The sequence below is a fragment of the Manis pentadactyla genome, chromosome 2 (genome assembly GCF_030020395.1).
Source record: "Manis pentadactyla isolate mManPen7 chromosome 2, mManPen7.hap1, whole genome shotgun sequence".
NCBI classification, from domain to species: domain Eukaryota; kingdom Metazoa; phylum Chordata; class Mammalia; order Pholidota; family Manidae; genus Manis; species Manis pentadactyla.
The window spans coordinates 9,816,743-9,843,960 of NC_080020.1; the positions used below are offsets into that span (position 1 = coordinate 9,816,743).

The window sequence follows — 27,218 nt, forward strand, 5'->3', positions numbered from 1 at the left end:
AGACTGGTAGGACCCCTTGACAGGTAAAGAAATGGAGGTTCACAGAGATGAAACAATTTGCCCAAGGTCACACTTCCGGAGAGAGCCGGTGACCGCATTCCAGACCACGGCTAACTCTGCCAGGGGCGCTCCCTCCCGCACCCTCCACAGCGTCGCCTCCCCCAACCCTCTCTAATGCGTTTCTTGGGGCAACAGGCCCTGCCGACCGGGATGCTCCTGGGATCTGCATCTCAAACATGTCCCTTTTGCAGCAGATCTCCAGCGTACTTCTGTGGAAAACGATATTCGGACTCAGGCAGGGTCTGCAGCTTCGGAACCCCGGAGCCAGCCTGCAGCGCCGCGGGATCTGCCGGGGGCCTCAGGGGGCGGGCTCACGGGAGTGACGCCGGAACAGACCAATCCCCGAGGGAGGGGCAGCCGCCGGGCCCAATCGCATGGGAGCCAGCGGGACCGCGACAACTGGGCGGCGGCGAACCCGCACCCCAGGGGCCCCGCCTCCTCGGCTTGGGGGCGATGCTCCACGCGCAGGGGCTGAGTCATCGCGGAACGCAGCCCCGACCCGCAGAACGGCTGCCGAGCGCGCAGGAGGCAGCTGCCCTGGGCTCCGGCGCGTCCCCAAGCCCGCCGAGGCCGAGCCTGCCCGCCACCGAGGAGCCGAGCTAGGGCCGCGCAGGGAACCGTCGCCGCTGTCACTGTGGACGCGAAAGTGCGCTTTCCTCGGTTTGCTTTAAAATAAGAGCTTGAGTTTCCCCGTCAGGTGCATTTGGTTGAACTCGACAGAAATTGGCCTCCCCACCGCGGCTCGGCGGCGCTCCCTGTTCCCTGCGCGTCCCAGGCCGTCCGAGCCTCCGGGAGCGCTAGCTGCCCGCGAGGCGCCCCCGGAGCGCAGGGCATCCCCCAGAGGAGACCCCGGGCTCCGGCCGAAAGGGGTCAGACCTGCGCCTCGCGTGGCGGCAGGACTAACCGTGGGGTGAGTGTAAAGCAATCCCTTTAGGCTTGCGAGCTGCCTTTTAAAAGGCCCCTTCCTGTCCGCTATTAACAGGCAGCCAAACCAGGAGCACAAACAGTTGCGCAACTGCCTTGCTCATTGTTTACCGTATGAGAACCAGTTGGCAGCATACAATGTAGGCACTGTGGCGTGATCACCAAAATGGGTGACAACTTAAGGTGATCATCTTAAGGGCCATTTGAGCCCTGAAAGGTCCTATTCTTCAAAACGGGAAGTATGACCACCTCGGGATTACCGCGTACCCTATTCCAAAATAAGATTTAACCTCTTAAGAAGGGCTCTGTGCTTTCGGTTCCCTAGTTGGCTTGCTTACTCCACAGCATTCCTCTGACTTCCCCTTTCTTTTTAATAGAATTCGGCTACAGACCCCAGCACTATGAAGCTGTTATTTGTAGAACCTGCCATTTGCCTTAGTGCATTCGCTCTGACTCTGACCTCACCGCTGACCACACAATACGTGTACAGAAGAATATGGGAAGCGACAAGCAACTACAGTATGGCATCTGGTAGCAATGCTTCCGAGTGTGAAAAAAACAAAAGCAGCCCAATTTTTTTATCCCAAGAGGTAAGAAATTTAAATATCCCTAAAATGAAATGAAAAGGGAATCTGTAACGGGGTTTTAAGCGTAAGAGGACATTGCCCTCCTGACACATTGACCTTTCAAGGGTCACCTTAAAACTCCTAAATCCCAAAGAGCCCCTTTATTCAGTTCTCGCCTGTTTGAATTTTCCTGACACCTTCAATCTTCTCCTTCAACTTAAACCCCTCTTCTTCTGTGACACTCGATCTTCTCTTTTCTCTAAGAAATGTTCAGCTCAGTCTCATCTCTGTGGTTGTCTCCTTCCTCTTCCTGCACAAGCCTTAAAGTTGGACCGAGGCCACTGGTCCTGGGTGGACAGGGGTGGGCTTGACCTTGGCCTTCTTGCCTTTCTCTTGCCCCTCCTTCCATCCCTGCCACCGCTTGTGCATGACCTGGTTGTCAGGGACCAAAGAAAGTGCCCCACCACTGAAGACTGTGGGCCCTGGGGCCAGTGTGCCATGGGGTGGGGGGCGGGGCCAGCATTTGCCCTTCATCATTTGCTGTTATCAAAGCAGCTTCGCCTGCCAAGTGCGGAGGAGCAGCTGGGTGAGGGAGGGTATCTGGGCGGAGCACACTCTCTTCTGCCCAGAGGACTCGGAAAGTGTTCAGCCAGATGTTATACATCCTTTCCTTCTCCGGCCACCTTCCCCAATTTTGTATCTGTTTAAAACAGGAGGTACTCCACGATTCTCCTTTTCCCTTAAGCATTTTTAATTAAATCTACCAAAATTCAGATGCAAAGAAGAGAGCATCCATATTTGGAATTTTTTTCCCCCCACAATACCTCAAAAACAGACCACACTTATAACCCTTGAACTCTTCCCATAGGGGGTGTTTTGTGAGAGCAAAGGAGTGGGGATTCCTGCGCACCAAAGGACAAGAAGAGTGTAAGAGGGTCCCAGCCACCTGTAGGCTGGCTCCAAGATTCTCTCCTCTGAAGAGGATTCAGGTGTGGCTGGAAGATGAGTCTGAGGCCTAGGGCCCCAGGTGGATGGAAGGCTCCAGCACTTCTAGCCGTGTACCCCAGGTGTCAGGCATCACCTTGCTGGGGTGGGGCTTGGCTGTTGAGTGCAAACCCCTGCTGTTACTCATTTTCTCATGGGAGAAGTCTTCTTGGAACTGATTATGTCTGGGAGCCATGCAGACATCAAGATTCTGGCCTAGAGTTCTGTCATAAAAATAGGAGAGCCAACGGTCTCACCTTGTGGTTTATCGCCCTTAGAGAACGGTCCTGTTATATGTCGATCATTCCCAGGGGATGAGAAGGTTCACCAGCTCATCAGTTTCTGTATCTGATTCTGTGCCTCCTTCACCAGACCCCTGGGAGTGCAGGAGGCACAGGGCAGGAGAGGGTTTGAATTTCTGGAAAAGTCGGCTGCCCTTGCCCTCCCAGAGTGAGGGGAGTAGGTAGCCTTGGTCCAGCTACCTTGGTGACCTCTGTGACTGCGCAGATGGAGAGTGCTGTCCTCACTTCCAGCCAGACCCAGCTGCTGAGAAGTCCCCCACTGCCCAGAGCAATGGTCTCATTTTGGAGATTTTTGCCAAATGTTTTTTTTTAATTTTATTTTGGTATCATTAATCTACAATTACATGAAGGACATTATGTTTACTAGTCTCCCCCCTTCACCAAGCCCCCTCATATCCCCGTTCACAGTCACTGTCCATCTGCGTAGTAAGATGCTGTAAAATCACTACTTGTCTTCTCTGTGTTGCACAGCCCTCCCCATGCCCCCCACACTATACATGCTAATCCTAATGCCCCCTTTCTTTTTTTCCCCCCCTTATCCCTCCCTTCCCACCCGTCCTCCCCAGTCCCTTTCCCTTTGGTAACTATTAGTCCATTCTTGGGTTCTGTGCTTCTGCTGCTGTTTTGTTCCTTCAGTTTTCTTTTGTTCTTATACTCCACATATGAGTGAAATCATTTGGTACTTGTCTTTCTCCGCCTGATTTTTGCCAAATGTTTTAATCGATTAACTATTGTTTCACTTACTGCTTTTTATTGGGTTAATGTCCAAGACAATGCACTGCCCTAGATCCCTTGCCTGCAGCTTGGTGCTCCAGGGCTGCAGGCGCTTCTCCTCAGGTTGGGTAACTAGAACCCCCTCCCTTCACCACATCTGGGACAGGGATCTGTGGCCTGCTTACCTTTTGGTCCTTCAGAGAGAGAAACAGGTTTGCTTCCTGACGCACCGCCCCCACCTTCAGCACCTTCTTCCACCTTCTGGATCCTGTCCCTGCTTAGCTTCTCAGATAATATTCTGTTCCCTTTAAATCCAGGAACAAATGTTTCCTGTTTCTGAGCTTCCATCTCATTGGAAGCTCTGCTGGGTGGGTTCTGGCCATTTGCTCACTGAAAGTTTAGGGGTTTGTGGACTGTTCTTGTAATCTAAAACTTAGAGATGTCATAGCACAGGGTCAGTCCCTAATAAAATAAAAAATGATTTTTTTTTTCAGTTCAGATTCTTCTTGCCACTCCTCAGAAGGTCAACTGTGTAATAAGAATGCATAATATGATCATGTGTTGAATTTCTGTTACACTTAGTTATCCTTCCTATATAACAAATACATAAGTACATATATACTGGAATCCAAGATATATTATGAATTTCAGGGTACAGATATAGTAAACTGAGCTATTTCACTTACATTTAACATTTTGAAAGTCTATATGGATGAAAGTTATTTTTCAACCCATTAGGGGTTAAGATATATATATATATATATTCATAAATAAATATTGATCTAACCTGTTTTTCAAATCTTCAAGTTTTCTGAGCTCTATGACTATAAGGTACACCTACATACTTGTGTTGCCAATGAGTTTCAGCCCTGGGCAAGTTCACTATGGATTCAAGGCGACCAAAGAAACGACAGTAGAATGTTCTTGGGGTAAACTTATTCCCATGGTGGCAGGTCAGTCACTAGAATCCCATCCACTCAGAGCAAGTCTGCATGCAGCAAGCCGGTCTCAGCCTCTGGGCCTCTGTCCTCAGCACTGCCACCACTCCAGCCTCTGCTCTGCTCTCCTGCAGCCTGGCAGCCCTGCCACCATGTCGCCCAGAGCACTGGGTGGAGCTCTTTATATAGAGTCAATAGCAACGTATTGCCCACACGTGTGTAGTGAGCTAGCCAACCAGGGCCAGGTGAGAATCCTGGCCGCAGGAACCTTCATTTTATCCACATACTTCTCCTGGGTAATGAGATTAATCTCTAAAGGACCTCTTAACAAAGTGGTGAGGCTGTGTGAAGGAAATTCTTGGCCAAAGGCAGACTGGTGGGAGTTCCTAGCCATGTTTGTGGACTTTCGTGGGGAAGGAAATGTTAAGACCCTTATCACGCCCTCCTTCCCTTGTTAAATGACTTGTTTGAAGTGTTGAACTGGCCAGTGTGGTCTGTTCTCTTCAGGCCCTTTCAAGATAGGGGCTCAGCTATTGGAGGGGATAATAAAGGTTTCCCAACAGATCCTGAACTTTTTCTTGCTCAGGAATTTATCTATAAACTTTTTCATAATTAACACAATCCCTTGTTACCATCAGAAAGGGAATATTTTCTACTCAATTGGAATTAATATATACATGTTAGCCTATGAAATTGTGACTTCTTTAAAACTGATATGACTTTCCTTAATTCATCCTTGTCTCAATACACTGTCATTCTGTTCCTTCTTGTATAGGAAATCGTATTTTTTTAAACTCTGATTTCTCCCATCTACCCACATACAATATATAATTCTCCAGAGTTTAAGAGTATACACAACAAAAATTTGTTTATGTCTCAACTTGGCTTTATGATTGAAATATACTTTGAGCTTATCATTGTTAAAATCTGTATTTTAAAACCTAAATTACAGACGGGGGAAGGGCTCCGTGTAAAAGACTGGGTTAGGAATGACAGTAGATGGGACGGAGAAGCCGGGACTGGGATGGGTGGGATGGGAGGGGGAGCCCTAAACCGGGACAGCCTGTGAGAAGTTGGTTAGAAGGTGACTGCTTCATTTATTTATTCAGTAAACATTTACTTCACAGCTTCTGTACTGTAGGGGATACAAAGATAGGCTCGGTAAGTCTGACGAAGAAGATGAAACAGCTGAAGTTGATTAAGCACTTTGTACTGGGGTCCGGGTGGAGCCTTCTATTTATTTTAAGTTTAACTCTCTCAGCAGCCTGAAAGATGGGGACTGCTGTGCCCTCTCGCAGATGAAGGTATAGGGGGAAACAGCTGGGTCAGGGTCACACACAGTAACCTGCAGAGGCCCCGTTACTTGGTCATTCGTTCACTGGATCCATATCCACTGAGTCCCTCCGCTGTAGAGCACGGCTGCCGAGCTGGTGCCGAGCTGGTGCCGCCCCGGCGAAGAGGACAAGATGCCAGCCCTCCTGGGGCTTAGGCTGTAGTGAAAGGCACACGGGAGGGTGCCATTAAAACGGCCCATCCTGCTAAGGGATGGCATGTCTCTAAAGGAAAACAGAGCAGGATAAGGGGGGATCTCTGGGTGGGGTTAGTGGGGCTGCTTTGGTTGAGCGATGAGCCACAGAAGGCCCCTCGGAGGAGGGGACCCCTGCATTGAGGCAGTGAGCTGCAGGACAGTCAGGTGGAGGGAAGAGCAGGTACGAAGGTGAATCAGCACGGAGGGCTTGGGGCTGGGCACGTGGGCTGAGAGCAGTGAAGACGTGGAGATGAAGTGGGAGACGTCGTGGCATCTGCCACCTGCCACCACCCCGCCCCCGCCGGCAGGCATTTGGATTTATTTCTGTGGAGGGTGAGCCAACAGGGTATCCTGGGCAGAGGAGTAACAGGAACTGGCGTGTGCTTTTAAAGGTCATTCTACTTGCCATGTAAAGGGCTGACTGGACTTGAACCCAGAGGCATCTGACTCCAGAGCTCTTATTCATGATGGAAGAAAGTACAACTGGGGATGATAACTGTCAGAGGAGGAGGTTCAGAAGGAGAGGATGTGTCTGCTTGGGAATTTCAGGGGAATCCAAGCTGGACCTATGGGCTATTTGGGGAGTGGGGATAATGCCAAAAAGTGAGGTTGTGGCACACAGTCGTGCCTTAAATGACGGAGCACAGAGCACGTGCCTCCACCAGCAGGCCACAGGCTGAGCAGGGGAAAGGCGGGCACACCATGTGCATTGGCAGTGTGCTGGCGGCATTCTGGGGCAACACACTGAATTGACCAAAGCGACCAGGCGGGAGCCAGAATGGTCCCGGTGAGAAGTGATGGGCTTTCAGTCCAGTGGCAACTCTGGGACTAAACAGAGGGCAAGGGCGCGACAAACACCAATGGGCAGGACAGGCTGTGTCTATGGGCGTGGGTGAAGGGAAAGGCCAGAAGCCAAGACAACTGAACTTTGGAGTCTGAGTGACTAGGACATTTCCTGATAACAGGAAATTGCTTGAATTACGTGAATATATAAACATAAAAACGGGCTCACTCTTAAAAAAAATCATGAACTCAATTATTTGATATTTTTGTGAGTCATCAGTTTATTAGGGTAGTTTCTGAATATTACATGAATAAATCATTTTTTTAAAAATGCATTTAGTAATCCCCATTATAAAAATGGCATACACTAGACAAAATTTGGAAAATATAGAGAAGTGGCAAGCAGAAAATGCTTTTAAATCACCCAAAATTCTTCCCGTTGGATAACTAGTATAACGATTGTTAAGTCTTCCACACTCAGGTGTGTGTGTAGCTGTTTTGATCCTCAGGGGTCGAGTGTATTCCCTCCGCACTTCACAGCACATTGCCATCTTTAGTCAGTGCAAAGCTCTTCTTTGGGTTTTATCTTATTTTTTAGTAAATACAGAAATAAGTTTCTCACTAATCTATTTGTGCAGACACATGTAAAAAGCAGCCTAGGTCTTCCTAAGTAAAGGTCTATGAAATATGGCGTTTATCTGCAATTCATTCTCCTTTAGATAGAAAGATACATCGTGGGAAAGAGTATTGTTCTTGCTTTAAAACAATGATCATGATTTCTTCGGGCTCACTGTTCATAGAAGAAAGGAAAATCATTGTATGGCCAGTCCCAGAGGCCTTGGGTCTACAGATCTTGTATATGAGACAAACACACACCAATACACACAATTTTCTCTTTATGGGTTAATGTTCCCACCGTGGCACTTGAATATTATGGCTGAGTTTTGATGGCTGTATCACCTCTGGATATTTGATTTGTGAATCAGATGAAGATTCAAACTGTATCAAACCCGGGCATCAGAGATTTCCCACCCGTGACCTACAGACAATGTCAAGAAAAGTATACACCATGATATTTTTATGCACATTGTATAAATGTCTGTAAATGTTACTGTCTTCTTTTCATTTCTTTGCAGGAAGTTCAGAAAAAAGTGTCTCTTTTTAGTATGCAGATGGACATAAGTGGCTTAATTCCTGGTCTAGTGTCTACGTTCATACTTCTGTCTTACAGTGATCGTCAAGGACGAAAATTCCCTTTGATTTTGTCTTCTGTTGGTGCTCTTGCAAGCAGTGTTTGGCTCTGTTTGCTGTCCTACTTTAACTTTCCATTCCAGCTTTTAATTGCATCCACCTTCATTTTTGCACTTTGTGGCAATTCCACCACATTTTTGGGAGCCAGTTTTGCCTATATTGTTGATCAGTGTAAAGAACAGAAACAAAGAACAATTCGAATAGCCATAATTGACTTCCTACTTGGACTTGTGACCGGATTAACAGGACTGTCTTCTGGCTATTTTATTAGAGAATTAGGTTTTGTGTGGTCTTTTTTAATTATTACTATGGTTCTTACTGTTAATTTGATGTATATTTTATTTTTTCTTGATGATTCAGTGAAAGAGTCTTCATCTCAGAATGTTTCCATGTCATGTAGTGAAGGTTTTAAAAACCTATTTTACCAGACTTACATGCTTTTTAAAAATGCTTCTGGTAATAGACGGTCTTTGCTCTGTTTGTTACTTTTTACAATGATCACTTACTTTTTTGTGATAATTGGCATTTCCCCCATTTTTATCCTTTATGAATTGGATTCACCCCTCTGCTGGAATGAAGTTTTTATAGGTTATGGATCAGCTTTGGGTAGTATCTCTTTTTTGAGTAGTTTCCTAGGAATATGGTTTTTTTCTTACTGTATAGAAGATATTCATATGGCCTTCATTGGAATTTTGACCACCATGGCAGGGATGGCTTTGACTGCTTTTGCCAAAACAACACTGATGATGTTTTTAGGTAAGTTACAAATGTAGTCTTAAAACTGTATTTGATTTTTTTTTCTTTTAAGTCCACTGGGGGAGAAACTTTAATATAAAATGCTCTAATGCCTTCTATTTCAATTAGTAATTTGTTAAAAGCAAGCTTGCCAGAATTCTGAAAGCCAATTTGCTTTTAAAAAAGTAATTCACTGAATAACCACAATTTTTCAAATTTGCATATTTCCCCCCAAAAAAATTATTTTGAGGAACATTCTTCTTGTGAACCAGTAGTTCTTCAATATAGTGTTCACCAACTTGAGTATTTCTTAAAATACTGCTAAGAAGGCTACTTTCCATAAAAAATTTCAAATTAAATATACTCAAAAGACATAAGGAAAATCCATATTCACTGAAGATATTCAAGAAGAAAATCATGCAAGACAAGACTGCAAATTGATCTTTCAGCAAATCAGTCAATTCATGAATTGGCATTTGATGAATCACTTTTTGGCAAATTGGACTGCCTCCTTAACTACCGAACTCCGAAGTGGGTTTTGTGGGGCTTGAGGAGACACTGCATTTGAGAGGGCTAAGGGATCCATACAGTGGGACCTTGGGAAAGGCCCTATTTAGTCTTTGTCTAAGCGGGCAGTTAATCTCTTGCTATCTTGCAGCAAGCAGGGTGACCAAACAGAAATGGGCTTCATTGCCATATAGAGCACTAGGTGATCTTGGGCAAGTTATTTAACTACTCTGAGCCCTCAGCTTTTTCATCTGGAAAATGAGCATAGCAGTACCTAATTCAGAGAGTTGTAATGAGTCTTAGAAGATAGAACTGTGAAGCCCTTAGCACAATGCCTACTATTCAGGAAATGCCAATTCCTCCTGTCTCCCTTGGCGTTGCCTAGGCCAGTAAGTTAGCATAGGTGAAAACAGTGAAAATTTTAACATGATCAGAAAATGAAATATATTACTACTTTATCATATAATTAAAAATGCTATTATTAAGGGACATACTTTAAGTGCAGAGGCAATTTATGTTCATGAAATTATTCAGCCACAAAGATGAACAAACAAGAAGATAACCAATTTATCAAAAAGTGAATCAACATAATAACACAATGGTAACACTGAGAATGCCAACTCTGAAAAAACAGAAACAGAAAACAAAACTAAGGTACAACTTGCTAAATAAGAGGTTACTACAATAATGAGGGAAATAGCAGATCAACAACAGTTGGCAGATTATATATATACATATCTGGACCTAAAACTTTCATGAACTCTTGTTCTTCGTGCTGGAATAAGAATTTGACAGCAAACTAACCTTACACTGGCCTATCTTAATTCATGAAACAATTCTACAATGATTAATTCAGTCTTTAGAAGCAGTGAATTAGGATGCTTGTAGAAATGATTTAGAGAGAAGGTGTTTCACATTTAAAATCAACCCCTGGTTTTCTGGCATAGCCAGTGATTTCCACCCTCTCTCGCAGTGAGGCTGCCGTTCCTTTTCACCGTCGTGCCACTCTCAGTTCTACGCTCCATGATGTCAAAAGTGGTTGATTCTACTGAACAAGGTGAGTTTGACTTGCTTAAGGAATATAATGGCTCTACAGTCTGTACCCACTCAAATCTATGCACAATCATGTTTGATTCTTCAGAATATTCTACAACCCTTTCTCTGCACAGAACTCTTTTTAAATTAGTGGCAAGCTCTACATTAGGAAGAGGCTTATATTAAGGCAGGAGAGCCTCAGGCTTTCGAAGGCTTCCCCACCCCAAGAGCAGAGGAGACTCCAGGGCCAGGGGGATATGCCCACTGGGAGCCCACAACTCCTCCCCAGCTGCAGATGACACCCTGTAACTCCCCCACAAACAGCTCTGGGGTCATGTCCAGTGAGTGCCTGGATGCTCCTCTTCTTTAGACCCTTTCTCTTGAGAGTAACTTTGACTCCAGTGTGCTCACCTCTAGACCAAAGGGGGGACCAGGCCATCGATCTTTATAGGAGATCTGGCCTGACTTTGGAACCACAGAGGAGGCAGTCCACAGCCATCTGTAAATGACCCTTCCTGGGCAGGATGGAACAAGAGGTAGATCACAGTGGGTGGGCTGTAACCTGCAGTGGGAACTGAGGGTGGGGGGCCCGCTCTTCCAGTGTGGTCAGATTCCTACATGGAACTCTAAAAAGGCTACAAAATCTGAGTTTATAGCTGACCTTCCAAATTATTATAAAGGTGTATTTCTCAGAGTCGGGAGATAGAACATGTCTTAATTAGCAGTTTTATCAGAACTTTTAAAAACTGAGCAAATAATATGTAGGCCTCTAATTGTATTCTTATGCTGGACCCCACTCAGTTGGTTCAGTAAAGGGACTCTGATGTAGGGCAGTGTGCAGAGCAGAGGCCCCTGTCCTGCTTGAGGCTTCAAGCCCCAGGCAAGTTCACTGTGGACTTGGTGAGACCACGTCGAATGATCTTGGGGTAAAAGGGTCTACACCCAGTTTTATTCTAATGGCAGTCAGTCAAGCACTAGGATCACATCTACACCCAGCAGTCTGCAGGTCCGTCATCCACCTCCATCTCTACCTCCACCCAGAGCACCCGGCAAAGCTCTGCATACAGTGACTCAGTCAGTAACAGCTCACTGCCTACAGGTGTGGAAGCAGTAGCCTAGCAGTAAGCCAATTACATCATCAAGTAGTGTAGGGTCAGGTGAGGATCCTGGCCACAGGAACTTCCAATATCCCCGCAGCCCCCAAAGAAGATGGCCCAAATTGGGAGGGAGAAGGGAGGAAACACCACAGCCTTTCTCTCCTTCATCCCACTGATCAAGTGCACAGCAAGTAGGGCCAGCAAGGAAGTCCAAGTCATATAATCTGTGGGGTCAGCCTCCCGAGCATAGAGCATGGCACAGGAGATGAAACAGTTGAAGAGGAGGGCAGAGAATAACCAGTACAGATGGAAAAAAATTACATTTCTACTTATAATTAGTTACTAACTAGATGTTAGGCATATGGGGTTGTCCTCCTCACCTTCTGTATTGTATGAATATTATTACACTTTGGAGCTTTCCTTCATTTCATGTCTTAGCCTGGAAAAAATGTTCGTATTAATTGCTTATGAATAATTCATCTTATGCTATTGTATTTATGGCGATTTAGTTAACACTGGGGGAGACTGCATAATGCAATAAATTAAGAAATATATTTCTTGATTCTTTTCCATTCATAAGATGTAGCTGTGTATTCACAAAGCTATTTCTGGATTATATAATGATAGAGTAACAGGAAAACCACTTAGGAATATAAAAATTTATGACCATAGTATGCAAAAATCTACCTACTTCCTTGGATACAGTGGTTTCTTAGATAGGACACCAAAAGCATGACAACAAAAGAAAATAATAGATAAATTAGACTTTACCCAAACTGCAAACTTTTGTGCTTCAAAGGACACCATCAAGAAAGTGAAAAGACAACTCTCAAACAGGAGAGTATTTGCAAATCACGTCTGGTAAGGAACTTACCCAGAATATATAAGAACTCATAAAACTCAACTGCAAAAAAAAGACAACCCAGTTAAAAATGGGCAAAAGGTCTGAATAGACACCTCTCCAAAGAAGACTGTACAAATGGCACAAGAAAAAAATTCTCAACATCATTAGCCAACTGGGAAAAGCAAACCAAAACCAAAATGAGACCTATTCGGATGGCTAAAATGAAGACCGACCATAAAGCTGAGCGTAAGGCTGTGGGGAAACTGAAGCCCTCCTACAGTGCAGGTGGGAAAGTAACATGATGCAGCCACTTTGCAAAACAGTTTGGTAGCTCCTCAGAACGTTAAATAGAGACACCCATGACTCAGCAGTTCCATTCCTAGGTAGATTCCCAAGAGAAATGAAAACATGTCCACACAAAATCTTGTGCACAAATGTTCACAGCAGCATACTTTATAACAGCCAAAAAGAAGCAATGCAAATGTCCATGAACTGATGGATAAATAAAACGTGGTATATCTGCCCAATAGAATACTTTTTGGTCTAAAAAAACACTACTGTACATGCTACAACACTGATCAACCTTGAAATCATTTTGCTAAAAGAAGCCATTCACAAAAGGCCACATACTGTCATGTAAATATGATTCCATTTATATGGAATGTCCAGAAAGGGCAAATCCATAGAGACAAATTAGTGCTTTCCAGGTGCTGGGAAGGAAGCAAATGATGGCGAATGGGTGCAGCATTTCTTTTCAGGGTGATGAAAATGTTCTAATATTAGGAGTAATGGTGGCGCAACTCTTTGAACATACCCAAGAACTACTGAATTGTGCAGTTTAAAGGGGTGAGTTTCACGGTATGTGAATTATATCTTAATAAAGCTGTTTGTAGGAAAAAGAAAAATCCACCATATTTGACTCAGAGCAAAAATAGACTTATCAGAATGTATAGTTTATTTTTGTTTAGTTTTTATTTATAAAGGCTTTAAAAAAGTCATTTCATACATAAATATAGTAACATTAAAAAATGTTTAGTTTAAATTTTGGCATTTCATATTCTGAATTGTGATAACTGATGAATGGTGATTCCACTATCCTAGGATAACATAGTTACTTTGCTCTTAACTGCAAACTAAGACATCCTTTGGATGGTGTCAAAGTTTCCATAACTGAATATATTCCCATCTTTCATTATCTATTAAAAATGGGATATTTTTGTGAAAGTATTACATACTTTAATCAGAGAAGGGAAACGTTGCCAAGGTTTTCAGATGCTTTTCATATCACTATTACCTTAAATGAGAAAGGGGAGAAAACTGGATTGTAGTAATTATTCTGAAGCCTTCACATTCCACACCACTGTGAAAACTCATCCTAAACTACCTCTTACTTTGTTATCACTTGTGTTCTTCTCATTATAAATTGGAGCACAGTAAAAACACACTTCACTTTAGAGGTCTACTGGACTTGGGGAAAAAAATTTAGAAAAACTAAATTGTATTTATTATATAATCCAGTTTATCTCTGGCAACTATTAATCGAGTTGAATTGCTTGAGGAAGTTCAGCAACCAGCTAAACCTACTTCGGAATAGTATGGTTGTTTGTGTCAGAACAGACATGGTACCACCTGACCAATTTTCCATCCAGAATGGATGCATAAGAGGACTAGGAGTATGCAGTCTGTCCTCTACAGCACTATTCCTGTAGCAAGGGATCAGAAATATAAGACAATAGTAACACAGTTAGGCAAGTAGGAGCATTTCCTCCTATCTAAACTGATTTAATGCACTGTCATAAACCACGGAGGCAGTAAGTATGTCTGCTGCTTGATGACTGATAACAGGACACATCACATGAGCTCTTACTCATTCACATGACAACTATATACTAAATGTCTACCATGTGCCAGGACACCGAGGTCCTGGAGACAGCAGTAAACATAGTAGATGTGCACGTAGCATTGACAGAGCTTTTATTTTAGTCAAAAGACACATACATGAAACACAGTATTGTACATGAAAACACCATATTCTGAACATACAGTATTCTGCAGAGATATTTACACTTTGTGTCCTTTCATTCAATAAAGAATTTGAAGCAACATATGAGAACATGTATATCAGAGTGAAAAGTTTAAATAGATAAAGATCTGTACATGGTCTAAAAGACAAAGACCATGGGGAAAACCAGAACACAGGCATGTCAGCCATAATCCAGTTATGAAAGATGACCCTCAAGCGTGCCTTTTTTCCTTCCTCTCAGTCCAATCCAACACAATTAATTACATGATCTGCACTGTTTTTAAGAAAAACATTACAAATGCCATGGGAAAGTAAAGTTGGAGAAGTAGTTTCTTCACAAGCACAATGGCTTAATGATGGGGTCTGCAGAAACTACATAGGGACTTGGCCAGGATATCACAGCCGAAGACAATCAAAAAATCTGTTATGTGGTCATGCACAGCTGGGCAAAGAGGAAAAGAAGTACAGCAAGATGACAAGCCTGTCTTTTAGAGATTGAACTCCAGTTTTGGATTCCAGACACAAGTAAAAATTGGCAGAATAATGACAATTCTGATTTTGAACTTGGGCTGGCCACGCTGCCACCTCCCAACCCTGAAACAATGCCCCACCGCTGGCCCCTTTCCAAACGGGTGTGCAGCAGGGCGCAGGGGCAGCAGAACTCCTAGCCTTCCTAATCCTGTGAGCCAAGAGGGCTGGAGGCAGTTCCAAGCTGGTAAATATGTTTTAAAAACTTACTTAACGTGCCGTAACCTTCACTGAGCAGAGTTACTTGAGGAGTCAAATTGGAGGCTTCTTTTGATGACTGAATGTCACTCTGGAGGGAGGCATCAAATTGCACAGTGTGGGATAAGATCTCTCTCTGCCTGCAGCTGTCACTCTAGCTAGATCTGAGAAGGCGATGAAAAGAATAACTTTACTTTTCAAAAGGCCCCTGCAGGGGATCTTTGCTGCTGGGATCCATCCTGCCCAGCCAGGGTGTTTAACAGGTGTCCTCGCTTGGAGACAGATTGTGGGAGACAACCTACTGAACGTCAGGGGTATCTGGGGCTGGGAGGCACTGCAGGTTTCAGATGGGGCAGCTGCTGTTGCCTTTTAGCTTTGTCCAGTTAACCTTGAACGATAGTGTTTTCAACTTCTCTCACATCAAGAACTCTCCGCCTCAGTCTCTTCACCTGCAAAATGGGTTACTGCTCAGGGATTCGAGGGGACAGCTTTCATTTGCCACGTAGTCTGTGCCCTATGTTTGCTCTTTTCCATGAGTACCATGTTTCTCCGTTAGGTTTTGCTCACTGCTTTGTCGCTCAGCCTTTTCTCTTTCCCCCTCCACCCCCAACCCCATACAGGTACCCTGTTTGCTTGCATTGCTTTCTTAGAAACACTTGGTGGAGTCACCGCAGTTTCTACATTTAATGGAATTTATGCAGCCACTGTTGCCTGGTACCCAGGCTTCACCTTCCTGCTGTCGGCCGGCCTGTTACTAATTCCAGTGATCAGTCTATGGTATGTAATTACCTTTAATCATTTTATCAAAGGATAGCTGGATTAAAAGAATTCCCTAACCTCACCAGTAAAATTACATAGATCCCTTGAAGTTTTGCCTCAGGAGGTACTTCTCACAAAAACTTTTAGACATGAAGACATATGTCAACTATTTTGGAGACTTAGGAAGAAAGAGACAATGACAAGGCTGACCAGAAGTAGGAGAAAGACTGGGTTAGATGGACACTCCTAGAGGTTCACCCTCTCTCTTGAAATAGGAATAATTGATTTAAGTAGCATCTAAGAATATATATATACAAAAAATATATATTAACAAATACATGATATACATATTATATATATGTTATATGCATATATGTATTTTTTTTTTTTTTTTTTTTTTTTTTTTGATAGGTTATTTGCCTTTTTAATCGTGTTGACATTTACACTGATGATGCAAAAGCAATGGTGGGTAAAACTGCTGGCAACTTAGCAGTAACGACTGTAGGACCAAAATGATGTTGCATACCTCCTTGCCAGACACTTGCAATCTTTTTTTTTTTTTTTTTTTTTTTTTTTTTTTTAATAATTATTTTTTATTGAAGGGTAGTTGACACACAGTATTACATTACATGAGTTTCAAGTGTACAACACAGTGGTAGAACATTTATATACATAATTCTAGGTTCCAGCTATCACCCTACCAGGCTGTTACAATATCTTGACTATATTCCTTATGCTATACATTACATCCCGGTTACTAATTTATTTTACCATTGGAAGTCTGTCCTTTTTTTTTTTTTTTTTTTTTTTTTTTTTTTTTTTTGTGAGGGCATCTCTCATATTTATTGATCAAATGGTTGTTAACGACAATAAAATTCTGTATGGGGGAGTCAATGCTCAATGCACAATCATTATTCCACCCCAAGCCTAATTTTTGTCAGTCTCCAATCTTCTGAAGCATAACAAACAAGTTTTTACATGTAGAACAAATTCTTACATAATGAATAAGTTACATAGTGAACAGTACAAGGGCAGTCATCACATAAACTTTCGGTTTTGCTCATGCATTATGAACTATAAACAGTCAGTTCAAATATGAATACTCATTTGGTTTTTATACTTGATTTATATGTGGATACCACATTTCTCTCTTTATTATTATTATTTTTAATAAAATGCTGAAGTGGTAGGTAGATACAAGATAAAGGTAGAAAACATAGTTTAGTGTTGTAAGAGAGCACATGTAGATGATCAGGTGTGTGCCTGTAGACTATGTGTTAATCCAAGCTAGACCAGGGCAATAAAACATCCACGTATGCAGAAGATTTCTCTCAGAACGGGGGGGTGAGGTTCTAAGCCTCACCTCTGTTGATCCCCAATTTCTCACCTGATGGCCCCCCTGCGACTGTGCCTGTCTTAGGTTGTTCCTCCCTTGAGGAATCTTACCCGTCTCTGGCTAACCAGTCATCTTCCGGGGCCATACAGGGAAATGTGAAGTTGGTAAGTGAGAGAGAAGCCTTATTGTTTGAAAAGGTTAGCTTTTTACTTCTTTGCATATTAATGCCCTGTGGCTTCTATGCCCAGCATTTGTCTTGAGGTATCTTTACCACTTGGAAGAATTATGATACTCGGTAAATTTGATATGAGGCACGAATTCTATTTAAGGGTTGTAATTAGGAAGGAAGAAGAAAAGCTATAGAAGTAGCAGGCGGAAGAAAACATGGGAAGATTGATTATTTCTTTGATATATCTTCTTGTAGAGTAACTTCAGCATGTATAGGTTTTAAGCTACTACTTAAATTGCACACACACATTAACATAATAGGAGTATAGTTACATAACCAAAGCATATCTGTAATTACCAGCCATCTGCAGTGAAACCAAGAAAACCAGTTAGGCACCTTAGGCATTTGTGAAAACTTATCTATGATATGGTGGATATTGTCCAAATGAACTTGAACAGTCTGAGAGAAATCAGACAAATTAAAACAACCCATTCCTGGGGACTGTTCACATGCCATATGTTCTTTTAACAATAAATAGTTTGTAGTTGTAAGACTTTGGAGCGCTACAATTTGCACTTCTCCAAATTCTTGGTTGAGTTCCAACAGTATAGATCCAGTCCAATTTTGTTGTTTTACTGTATGCACAGGCCAGCTTAGATATCTCCTTCCTCATTCCCATGGCAGGTCCAGGAACTGGTGGGATGAGTGCATCTACAGCTGTAGCAGTGCGTGGATCTTTGTTGGGGTTTTTTGATGATCATCTTCTGGCATGAGTCTTCCAGAGGGTGCAGATGTTGGAAGTTCTTTTTCATATCGTATCTTAGTTCATTTTCGGGGTAGCCCAATTAGGCTTTGATCCTCTGTATAAACACAAACAGACCCTTTGCCTACACTTTTATATGCCCTTTATACCCTTGTGTAGAACTCGTTGGAGGTTACCACACAGGAACTGCCCTTTTTTTTTTTTTTTTTTTTTTTTTTTTTTTTTTTTTGCTATCACTAATCTACACTTACATGACGAATATTATGTTTACTAGGCTCTCCTCTATACCAGGTCTCCCCTATAAACCCCTTTACAGTCACTGTCCATCAGCATAGCAAAAAGTTGTAGAATCACTACTTGCCTTCTCTGTGTTGTACAGCCCTCCCTTTTCTCCTACCCCCCCATGCATGTTAATCTTAATAACCCCCTACTTCTCCCACCCTTATCCCTCCCTACCCACCCATCCTCCCCAGTCCCTTTCCCTTTGGTACCTGTTAGTCCATTCTTGAGTTCTGTGATTCTGCTGCTGTTTTGTTCCTTCAGTTTTTCCTTTGTTCTTATATTCCACAGATAAGTGAAATCATTTGGTATTTCTCTTTCTCCGCTTGGCTTGTTTCACTGAGCATAATACCCTCCAGCTCCATCCATGTTGCTGCAAATGATTGGATTTGCCCTTTTCTTATAGCTGAGTAGTATTCCATTGTGTATATGTACCACATCTTCTTTATCCATTCATCTATTGATGGACATTTAGGTTGCTTCCAATTCTTGGCTATTGTAAATAGTGCTGCAATAAACATAGGGGTGCATCTGTCTTTCTCAAACTTGATTGCTGCATTCTTAGGGTAAATTCCTAGGAGTGGAATTCCTGGGTCAAATGGTAAGTCTGTTTTGAGCATTTTGATGTACCTCCATACTGCTTTCCACAATGGTTGAACTAACTTACATTCCCACCAGCAGTGTAGGAGGGTTCCCCTTTCTCCACAGCCTCGCCAACATTTGTTGTTGTTTGTCTTTTGGATGGCAGCCATCCTTACTGGTGTGAGGTGATACCTCATTGTAGTTTTAATTTGCATTTCTCTGATAATTAGCGATGTGGAGCATCTTTTCATGTGTCTGTTGGCCATCTGTATTTCTTTTTTGGAGAACTGTCTGTTCAGTTCCTCTGCCCATTTTTTAATTGGGTTATTTGTTTTTTGTTTGTTGAGGCGTGAGAGCTCCTTATATATTCTGGACGTCAAGCCTTTATCGGATGTGTCATTTTCAAATATATTCTCCCATACTGTAGGGATCCTTCTTGTTCTATTGATGGTGTCTTTTGCTGTACAGAAGCTTTTCAGCTTAATATAGTCCCACTTACTCATTTTTGCTGTTGTTTTCCTTGCCCGGGGAGATATGTTCAAGAAGAGGTCACTCATGTTTATGTCTAAGAGGTTTTCGCCTATGTTTTCTTCCAAGAGTTTAATGGTTTCATGGCTTACATTCAGGTCTTTGATCCATTTTGAGTTTACTTTTGTATATGGGGTTAGACAATGGTCCAGTTTCATTCTCCTACATGTAGCTGTCCAGTTTTGCCAGCACCACCTGTTGAAGAGACTGTCATTTCGCCATTGTATGTCCATGGCTCCTTTATCAAATATTAATTGACCATATATGTCTGGGTTAATGTCTGGATTCTCTAGTCTGTTCCATTGGTCTGTGGCTCTGCTCTTGTGCCAGTACCAAATTGTCTTGATTACTATGGCTTTATAGTAGAGCTTGAAGTTGGGGAGTGAGATCCCCCCTACTTTATTCTTCTTTCTCAGGATTGCTTTGGCTATTCGGGGTCTTTGGTGTTTCCATATGAATTTTTGAATTATTTGTTCCAGTTCATTGAAGAATGTTGCTGGTAGTTTCATAGGGATTGCATCAAATCTGTATATTGCTTTGGGCAGGATGGCCATTTTAACGATATTAATTCTTCCTAGCCACGAGCATGGGATGAGTTTCCATCTGTTAGTGTCCCCTTTAATTTCTCTTAAGAGTGACTTGTAGTTTTCAGAGTATAAGTCTTTCACTTCTTTGGTTAGGTTTATTCCTAGGTATTTTATTTTTTTTGATGCAATTGTGAATGGAGTTGTTTTCCTGATTTCTCTCTCTGTTGGTTCATTGTTAGTATATAGGAAAGCCACAGATTTCTGTGTGTTGATTTTGTATCCTGCAACTTTGCTGTATTCCGATATCAGTTCTAGTAGTTTTGGGGTGGAGTCTTTAGGGTTTTTTATGTACAGTATCATGTCATCTGCAAATAGTGACAGTTTAACTTCTTCTTTACCAATCTGGATTCCTTGTATTTCTTTATTTTGTCTGATTGCCGTGGCTAGGACCTCCAGTACTATGTTAAATAACAGTGGAGAGAGTGGGCATCCCTGTCTAGTTCCCGATCTCAGAGGAAATGCTTTCAGCTTCTCGCTGTTCAATATAATGTTGGCTGTGGGTTTATCATAGATGGCCTTTATTATGTTGAGGTACTTGCCCTCTATTCCCATTTTGCTGAGAGTTTTTAACATGAATGGATGTTGAACTTTATCAAATGCTTTTTCAGCATCTATTGAGATGATCATGTGGTTTTTGTCTTTCTTTTTGTTGATGTGGTGGATGATGTTGATGGACTTTCGAATGTTGTACCATCCTTGCATCCCTGGGATGAATCCCACTTGGTCATGGTGTATGATCCTTTTGATGTATTTTTGAATTCGGTTTGCTAATATTTTGTTGAGTATTTTTGCATCTACGTTCATCAGGGATATTGGTCTGTAGTTTTCTTTTTTGGTGGGGTCTTTGCCTGGTTTTGGTATTAGGGTGATGTTAGCTTCATAGAATGAGTTTGGGAGTATCCCCTCCTCCTCTATTTTTTGGAAGACTTTAAGGAGAATGGGTATTATGTCTTCCCTGTATGTCTGATAAAATTCCGAGGTAAATCCATCTGGCCCGGGGGTTTTGTTCTTTGGTAGTTTTTTGATTACCTCTTCAATTTCGTTGCTGGTAATTGGTCTGTTTAGATTTTCTGTTTCTTCCTGGGTCAATCTTGGAAGGTTATATTTTTCTAGGAAGTTGTCCATTTCTCCTAGGTTTCCCAGCTTGTTAGCATATAGGTTTTCATAGTATTCTCCAATAATTCTTTGCATTTCCGTGGGGTCCGTCGTGATTTTTCCTTTCTCGTTTCTGATACTGTTGATTTGTGTTGACTCTCTTTTCTTCTTAATAAGTCTGGCTAGAGGCTTATCTATTTTGTTTATTTTCTCGAAGAACCAGCTCTTGGTTTCATTGATTTTTGCAATTGTTTTATTCTTCTCAATTTTATTTATTTCTTCTCTGATCTTTATTATGTCCCTCCTTCTGCTGACCTTAGGCCTCATCTGTTCTTCTTTTTCCAATTTTGATAATTGTGACATTAGACCATTCATTTGGGATTGCTCTTCCTTTTTTAAATATGCTTGGATTGCTATATACTTTCCTCTTAAGACTGCTTTTGCTGTGTCCCACAGAAGTTGGGGCTTAGTGTTGTTGTTGTCATTTGTTTCCATATATTGCTGGATCTCCATTTTGATTTGGTCATTGATCCATTGATTATTTAGGAGCGTGTTGTTAAGCCTCCATGTGTTCGTGAGCCTCTTTGCTTTCTTTGTACAGTTTATTTCTAGTTTTATGCCTTTGTGGTCTGAAAAGTTGGTTGGTAGGATTTCAATCTTTTGGAATTTTCTGAGGCTCTTTTTGTGGCCTAGTATGTGGTCTATTCTGGAGAATGTTCCATGTGCACTTGAGAAGAATGTATATCCCGCTGCTTTTGGATGTAGAGTTCTATAGATGTCTATTAGGTCCATCTGCTCTACTGTGTTGTTCAGTGCTTCCGTGTCCTTACTTATTTTCTGCCCAGTGGATCTATCCTTTGGGGTGAGTGGTGTGTTGAAGTCTCCTAGAATGAATGCATTGCAGTCTATATCCCCCTTTAGTTCTGTTAGTATTTGTTTCACATATGCTGGTGCTCCTGTGTTGGGTGCATATATATTTAGAATGGTTATATCCTCTTGTTTGACTGAGCCCTTTATCATTATGTAGTGTCCTTCTTTATCTCTTGTTACTTTCTTTGTTTTGAAGTCTATTTTGTCTGATATTAGTACTGCAACCCCTGCTTTCTTCTCACTGTTGTTTGCTTGAAGTATGTTTTTCCATCCCTTGACTTTTAGTCTGTACATGTCTTTGGGTTTGAGGTGAGTTTCTTGTAAGCAGCATATAGATGGGTCTTGCTTTTTTATCCATTCTGTTACTCTGTGTCTTTTGATTGGTGCATTCAACCCATTAACATTTAGGGTGACTATTGAAAGATATGTACTTATTGCCATTGCAGGCTTTAAATTCGTGGTTACCAAAGGTTCAAGGTTAGCCTCTTTAGTATCTTACTGCCTAACTTAGCTCGCTTATTGAGCTGTTATATACACTGTCTGGAGATTCTTTTCTTCTCTCCCTTCTTGTTCCTCCTCCTCGATTCTTCATATGTTGGGTGTTTTGTGCTATGCTCTTTCTAGGAGTGCTCCCATCTAGAGCAGTCCCTGTAAGATGTTCTGTAGAGGTGGTTTGTGGAAAGCAAATTCCCTCAGCTTTTGTTTGTCTGGGAATTGTTTAATCCCACCGTCATATTTGAATGATAGTCGTGCTGGATACAGTATCCTTGGTTCAAGGCCCTTCTGTTTCATTGTATTAAATATATCATGCCATTCTCTTCTGGCCTGTAGGGTTTCTGTTGAGAAATCTGACGTTAGCCTGATGGGTTTCCCTTTATAGGTGACCTTTTTCTCTCTAGCTGCCTTTAACACTCTTTCCTTGTCCTTGATCTTTGCCATTTTAATTATTATGTGTCTTGGTGTTGCCCTTCTTGGATCCTTTCTGTTGGGGGTTCTGTGTATTTCCGTGGTCTGTTTGATTACTTCCTCCCCCAGTGTGGGGAAGTTTTCAGCAATTATTTCTTCTAAGATACTTTCCATCTCTTTGCCTCTCTCTTCTTCTTCTGGGACCCCTATAATACGGATATTGCTCCTTTTAGATTGGTCACACAGTTCTCTTAATATTGTTTCATTCCTGGAGATCCTTTTGTCTCTCTCTATGTCAGCTTCCATGCGTTCCTGTTCTCTGATTTCAATTCCATCAATGGCCTCTTGCATTCTATCCATTCTGCTTATAAACCCTTCCAGAGTTTGTTTCATTTCTGCGATCTCCTTTCTGGCATCTGTGATCTCTTTCCGGACTTCATCCCATTTTTCTTGCGTATTTCTCTGCATCTCTGTCAGCATGTTTATGATTCTTATTTTGAATTCTTTGTCAGGAAGACTGGTTAGGTCTGTCTCCTTCTCTGGTGTTGTCTCTGTGATCTTTGTCTGCCTGTAGCTTTGCCTTTTCATGGTGATAGGAATAGTCTGCAGAACTGGGACGAGTGACGGCTGGAAGGACTTCCTTTCTTGTTGGTTTGTAGCCCTCCTCTCCTGGGAGAACAGCGGCCTCTAGTGGCTTGTGCTGCGCAGCTGCGCGCAGACAGGGTTTCTGCTTCCTGCCCGGCTGCTATGGAGTTAATCTCCGCTGTTGCTGTGGGCGTGGCCTGGCTCGGGCAGCTACTCCAAAATGGTGGAGTCGCGTTGGAGCAGGAGCTGCTGGGAGGCTATTTATCTCCGTAAGGGGCCTCCCTGCTCCCTGCAGCCCAGGGGTTAGGGTGCCCAGAGGTCCCGGATTCCCTACCTCTGGATTAAGTGGCCTGCCCTGCCCCTTTAAGACTTCCAAAAAGCACCCGCCAAAACAAAACAACGACCACAGAAAAAAAAACAAGAAAAAAAAAAAATTTTTTTTAATTAAAAAAAAAAAAAAAAATTTTTATTTAAAAAAAAAAAAAGGTGGTCGTTCGTTTTTCTTTATTCTCCGGTGCCAGCCTCAGGCCTCTGCTCACCGGTCTTTCTGCCCTGTTTCCCTAATATTGGGGTCCCTGTCCCTTTAAGGCTTCCAAACAGCGCTCGCCAAAACAAAGCAACAAAAAAGCCAAAAAAAAAAAATTGGTCGCGCGCTTTTCTTATGTCCTCTGTCTCCCAGCCTCCAGTGCCTGCTCACTGTTCTTACTGCCCTGTTTTCCCAGTATCGAGGGCCCTACACTCTGGCCCGGATGGCTGGGGCTGGGTGTTCGGCAGCCCTGGGCTCCGTCTCCCTCCCGCTCTGCCTGCTCTTCTCCCGCCGGGAGCTGGGGGGAGGGGCGCTCGGCTCCCGCGGGGCCGGGGCTTGTATCTTACCCCCTTCGCGAGGCGCTGGGTTCTCTCAGGTGTGGATGTGGTCTGGATATTGTCCTGTGTCCTCTGGTCTTTATTCTAGGAAGGGTTGTCTTTGTTATATTTTCATAGATATATGTTGTTTTGGGAGGAGATTTCCGCTGCTCTACTCACGCCGCCATCTTCCGCCCCCGTCGCATATATGTATTTTTTTCAAACTTGATTTTCTAGAGTATAATATTCCCTGATGGGCAAAGACTGCTATAAGAAGATGTATTTTAATATGGATTCTTGGATAAATGGCAAGAGCAGATAGCATGCACTGAGTATTAGGAATTCTCTTTCCAGAGAGTTGGCTTATTTAATGGAAAGGTAAATATACAAATTCCAAGTACAAAATTCTAATTATGAACACTACATAGAATGAAAAGATAGAGGTGTACACATGAGAAATATTTATTTCTCCCTTTGCCTTTCAATTAACAAAAATATAAACTAACTAGGTAAGTGCTTGCTATAAAACGCCCAAGCAAATGCGTTTGACACTCTGCGGGGCCAAAGCAGTGAGCTGAGTGTGCCCCTGCCCAGTCCACGTGGCCAACGGCCACGAAAAGGACTGTGGACAGGCTTTCGGCATTTTACCAAGTCTGGGACCTACATGTCTTACTCATAGTAGGACTTCAATACATACTGTCTCAATTGAATTCTGATTCCTCGATCTGTGTATGAGTACTATATAGTATTTATAATTCTTCTATAATTTTGATTAAAAGTAATTTTTACTAGGCATCTTTTCTGAAGAGAGACTATTCATTATTGGCAAAATTAAAAATACAGGGGCTGTGCTAGTGAGCACATAGTGAGACAATCTTATACATTGCTGGGATTAAGTGTTATTTAGCACTATCTGGTTGGGAAAGCAATTCATAAACACAGAAAATTTTTTCTTAAAAGTTCATAGTGTTTGACGCAGTGATTCCTTTTAGAAGCCTAGTCTAAGGACATGATTAGTAATATCAGAAATTTATGTATAAAAAAGTCTGTTATGGCAAAAATATTTCTAAATGACCACAATGTCCAATAGTAGAATGGTTAGATGAATGATGGTGTTATCCAAATCATGAAAAATAGCTCTAAAAAGAATTGCATATGAGGGGAGTAGAATAATGGGTAACTTTAAAGAAAAAAATTTTATTAACATTTATGGTTGACATAAGTTTCAGGTGTACAACACAGTGATTCAACAATTATATACATTACAAAATGCTCACCATGTTAAGTGTAGTTACCATATGTCAACAAAAATATTACAATACTATTGACTCTATTCCCTGCACTGTACTTTTCATCCCCATTTTAATTTTATTCTTCATATATTTATATTGTTGTGAACACGATACTTTCATAATTTGAAAAATTTGGTGCAGCTGGATAAAAGGTAGTTATCCTTTTAATAATGCTTCTAATAATGTAAATATAGATGGTCTTGAGGTTTTTAAACCTCTACTGTCCAATATTTTTAAAATTAAAATTACATGCTATTTTAATTATTTTCAGATGTCTTCCTGTCCTACCTTCAACTGTAGCTATTAGAACATGAACTTCAGTAATAGCTTTAGTTTTAACTATTTTTTTGTGAGCTACACAGAGTAGACAATGGGACAGATGGACATTTGGGGGATCTGAGAAAGAACTCATGGAGACTTTTTATTATTTTCAGGATGCTATGCATAATGAGTTGGATTCAAACACCAGTATGTTCCTTCTATGCATAATTTGAATAATTTATTAGAAGACATGTATCCAGGGAAATGATGGAATACAGATTATTTGCATGTGTGCTGCTCAATCACAATTTTAAAATGTCTCATTTGCTTTGGCAGTGTCGTCAGATGCATAGGATGGAAAGAGGGGAGCTATGTACTTCTGATTCAAGAAGAATCCAGGGAAGATACTTCAAACAGATGACTGTGGTTAAAAAAAAAAAACAAATCATATACTCTGACTTCTAAGGAATGTGAACAAGCTCCATAATCAATACTTTATAGATAATCAATGGTCTATGTCCTTCTTTCTCAACTGACAGTGAGAGAAATAGCTTCTAGTTCTGGCTTCTTACAGTACTATGCACTTTGAGCACTTTATGAATATTATGTGATGTATTTCCAGTACCTAGAACAAATCTCAAAATACTTCCCACTTGAGGATGTACAAAAGAAACTGAAACTAAACAGCATAAAGAAGGATTAAGAAACTTGATATGCTCAAAAGCAATAATCTCCCTGACATACTCCAGTCTTATGTGGAGACCAACTCTTTACCTCAGTTTCTTCTGCAAAATGGGTTTCTGATCTCTCAAGGATTTTGAAGGTATAACTTGAAAATTATAAATCATTCACTTAAGAAAATGATGGAAGTTTCAAATATTCGTAATTTTACCTCTACTTTGGTCATCCTTTGTCCTTCAGAGCCTATCAGGTTGCTATTGATAGTGAAAACTTTCAATAGATGCAAAATCCTTAAAACAGAAGCACTTTGAAGAATACTTATCTTCACTTTCCCTAATGTTTCATCAGTGATGGCATTATCATATTTCTACATGTAACACAGGGACAACTGTAAAAAGATTATAAATAAAACTATCTGTAAAGAAATGTTAAAACTGAGTAAACATTCATGAAGTGAAATTGAGCCAATATTTATTTCTTATTTCTTCTGTCAAAGGATATCCGTTTCTTACTGCCTTTCACTCATCCTGGGATCCACCCTGGTCCCAGAAAAAGCACCACATTCTCTCGTCTCCCGTCCTTTTACACACTATTCCACTGGCTCTTCCTCCCTTATGATGCTGAAACTCAGCCAAAACATCGCTTCCTTTGTGTACCTTTCTTGA

At 41.9% G+C, this 27,218-nt stretch overlaps 1 protein-coding gene across 3 annotated transcripts; it reads left to right on the top strand.

Moving 5' to 3' along the window:
- The first annotated feature begins 548 nt into the window (after window positions 1-548).
- On the top strand, window positions 549-26,987 carry SLC46A3 (solute carrier family 46 member 3). Of its 3 annotated transcripts, none has more exons than XM_036917335.2 (6): window positions 549-970; window positions 1,362-1,574; window positions 7,936-8,806; window positions 10,266-10,349; window positions 15,638-15,794; window positions 26,209-26,987. In XM_036917335.2, the coding sequence occupies exons 2-6, from the start codon at window positions 1,386-1,388 to the stop codon at window positions 26,291-26,293; spliced, it is 1,386 nt and encodes a 461-aa protein (XP_036773230.2). In that variant the 5' UTR covers window positions 549-970; window positions 1,362-1,385; the 3' UTR covers window positions 26,294-26,987. The 3 variants fall into 3 exon arrangements, with proteins under 3 accessions (XP_036773230.2, XP_036773232.2, XP_036773233.2); XM_036917337.2 differs by having other exon boundaries at window positions 550-706; XM_036917338.2 differs by lacking the exon at window positions 549-970 and adding an exon at window positions 1,132-1,167.
- Window positions 26,988-27,218: the final 231 nt, after the last annotated feature.

Bases quoted from the DNA above. Each gene is read 5' to 3' on its own strand.
- SLC46A3 (XM_036917335.2), top strand. From the start codon at position 1,386: ATGAAGCTGTTATTTGTAGAACCTGCCATTTGCCTTAGTGCATTCGCT. The intron at 8,807-10,265 runs GTAAGTTACAAA...CCTCTCTCGCAG, and splicing joins AACACTGATGATGTTTTTAG to TGAGGCTGCCGTTCCTTTTC. The intron at 15,795-26,208 runs GTATGTAATTAC...TTGCTTTGGCAG, and splicing joins ATTCCAGTGATCAGTCTATG to TGTCGTCAGATGCATAGGAT.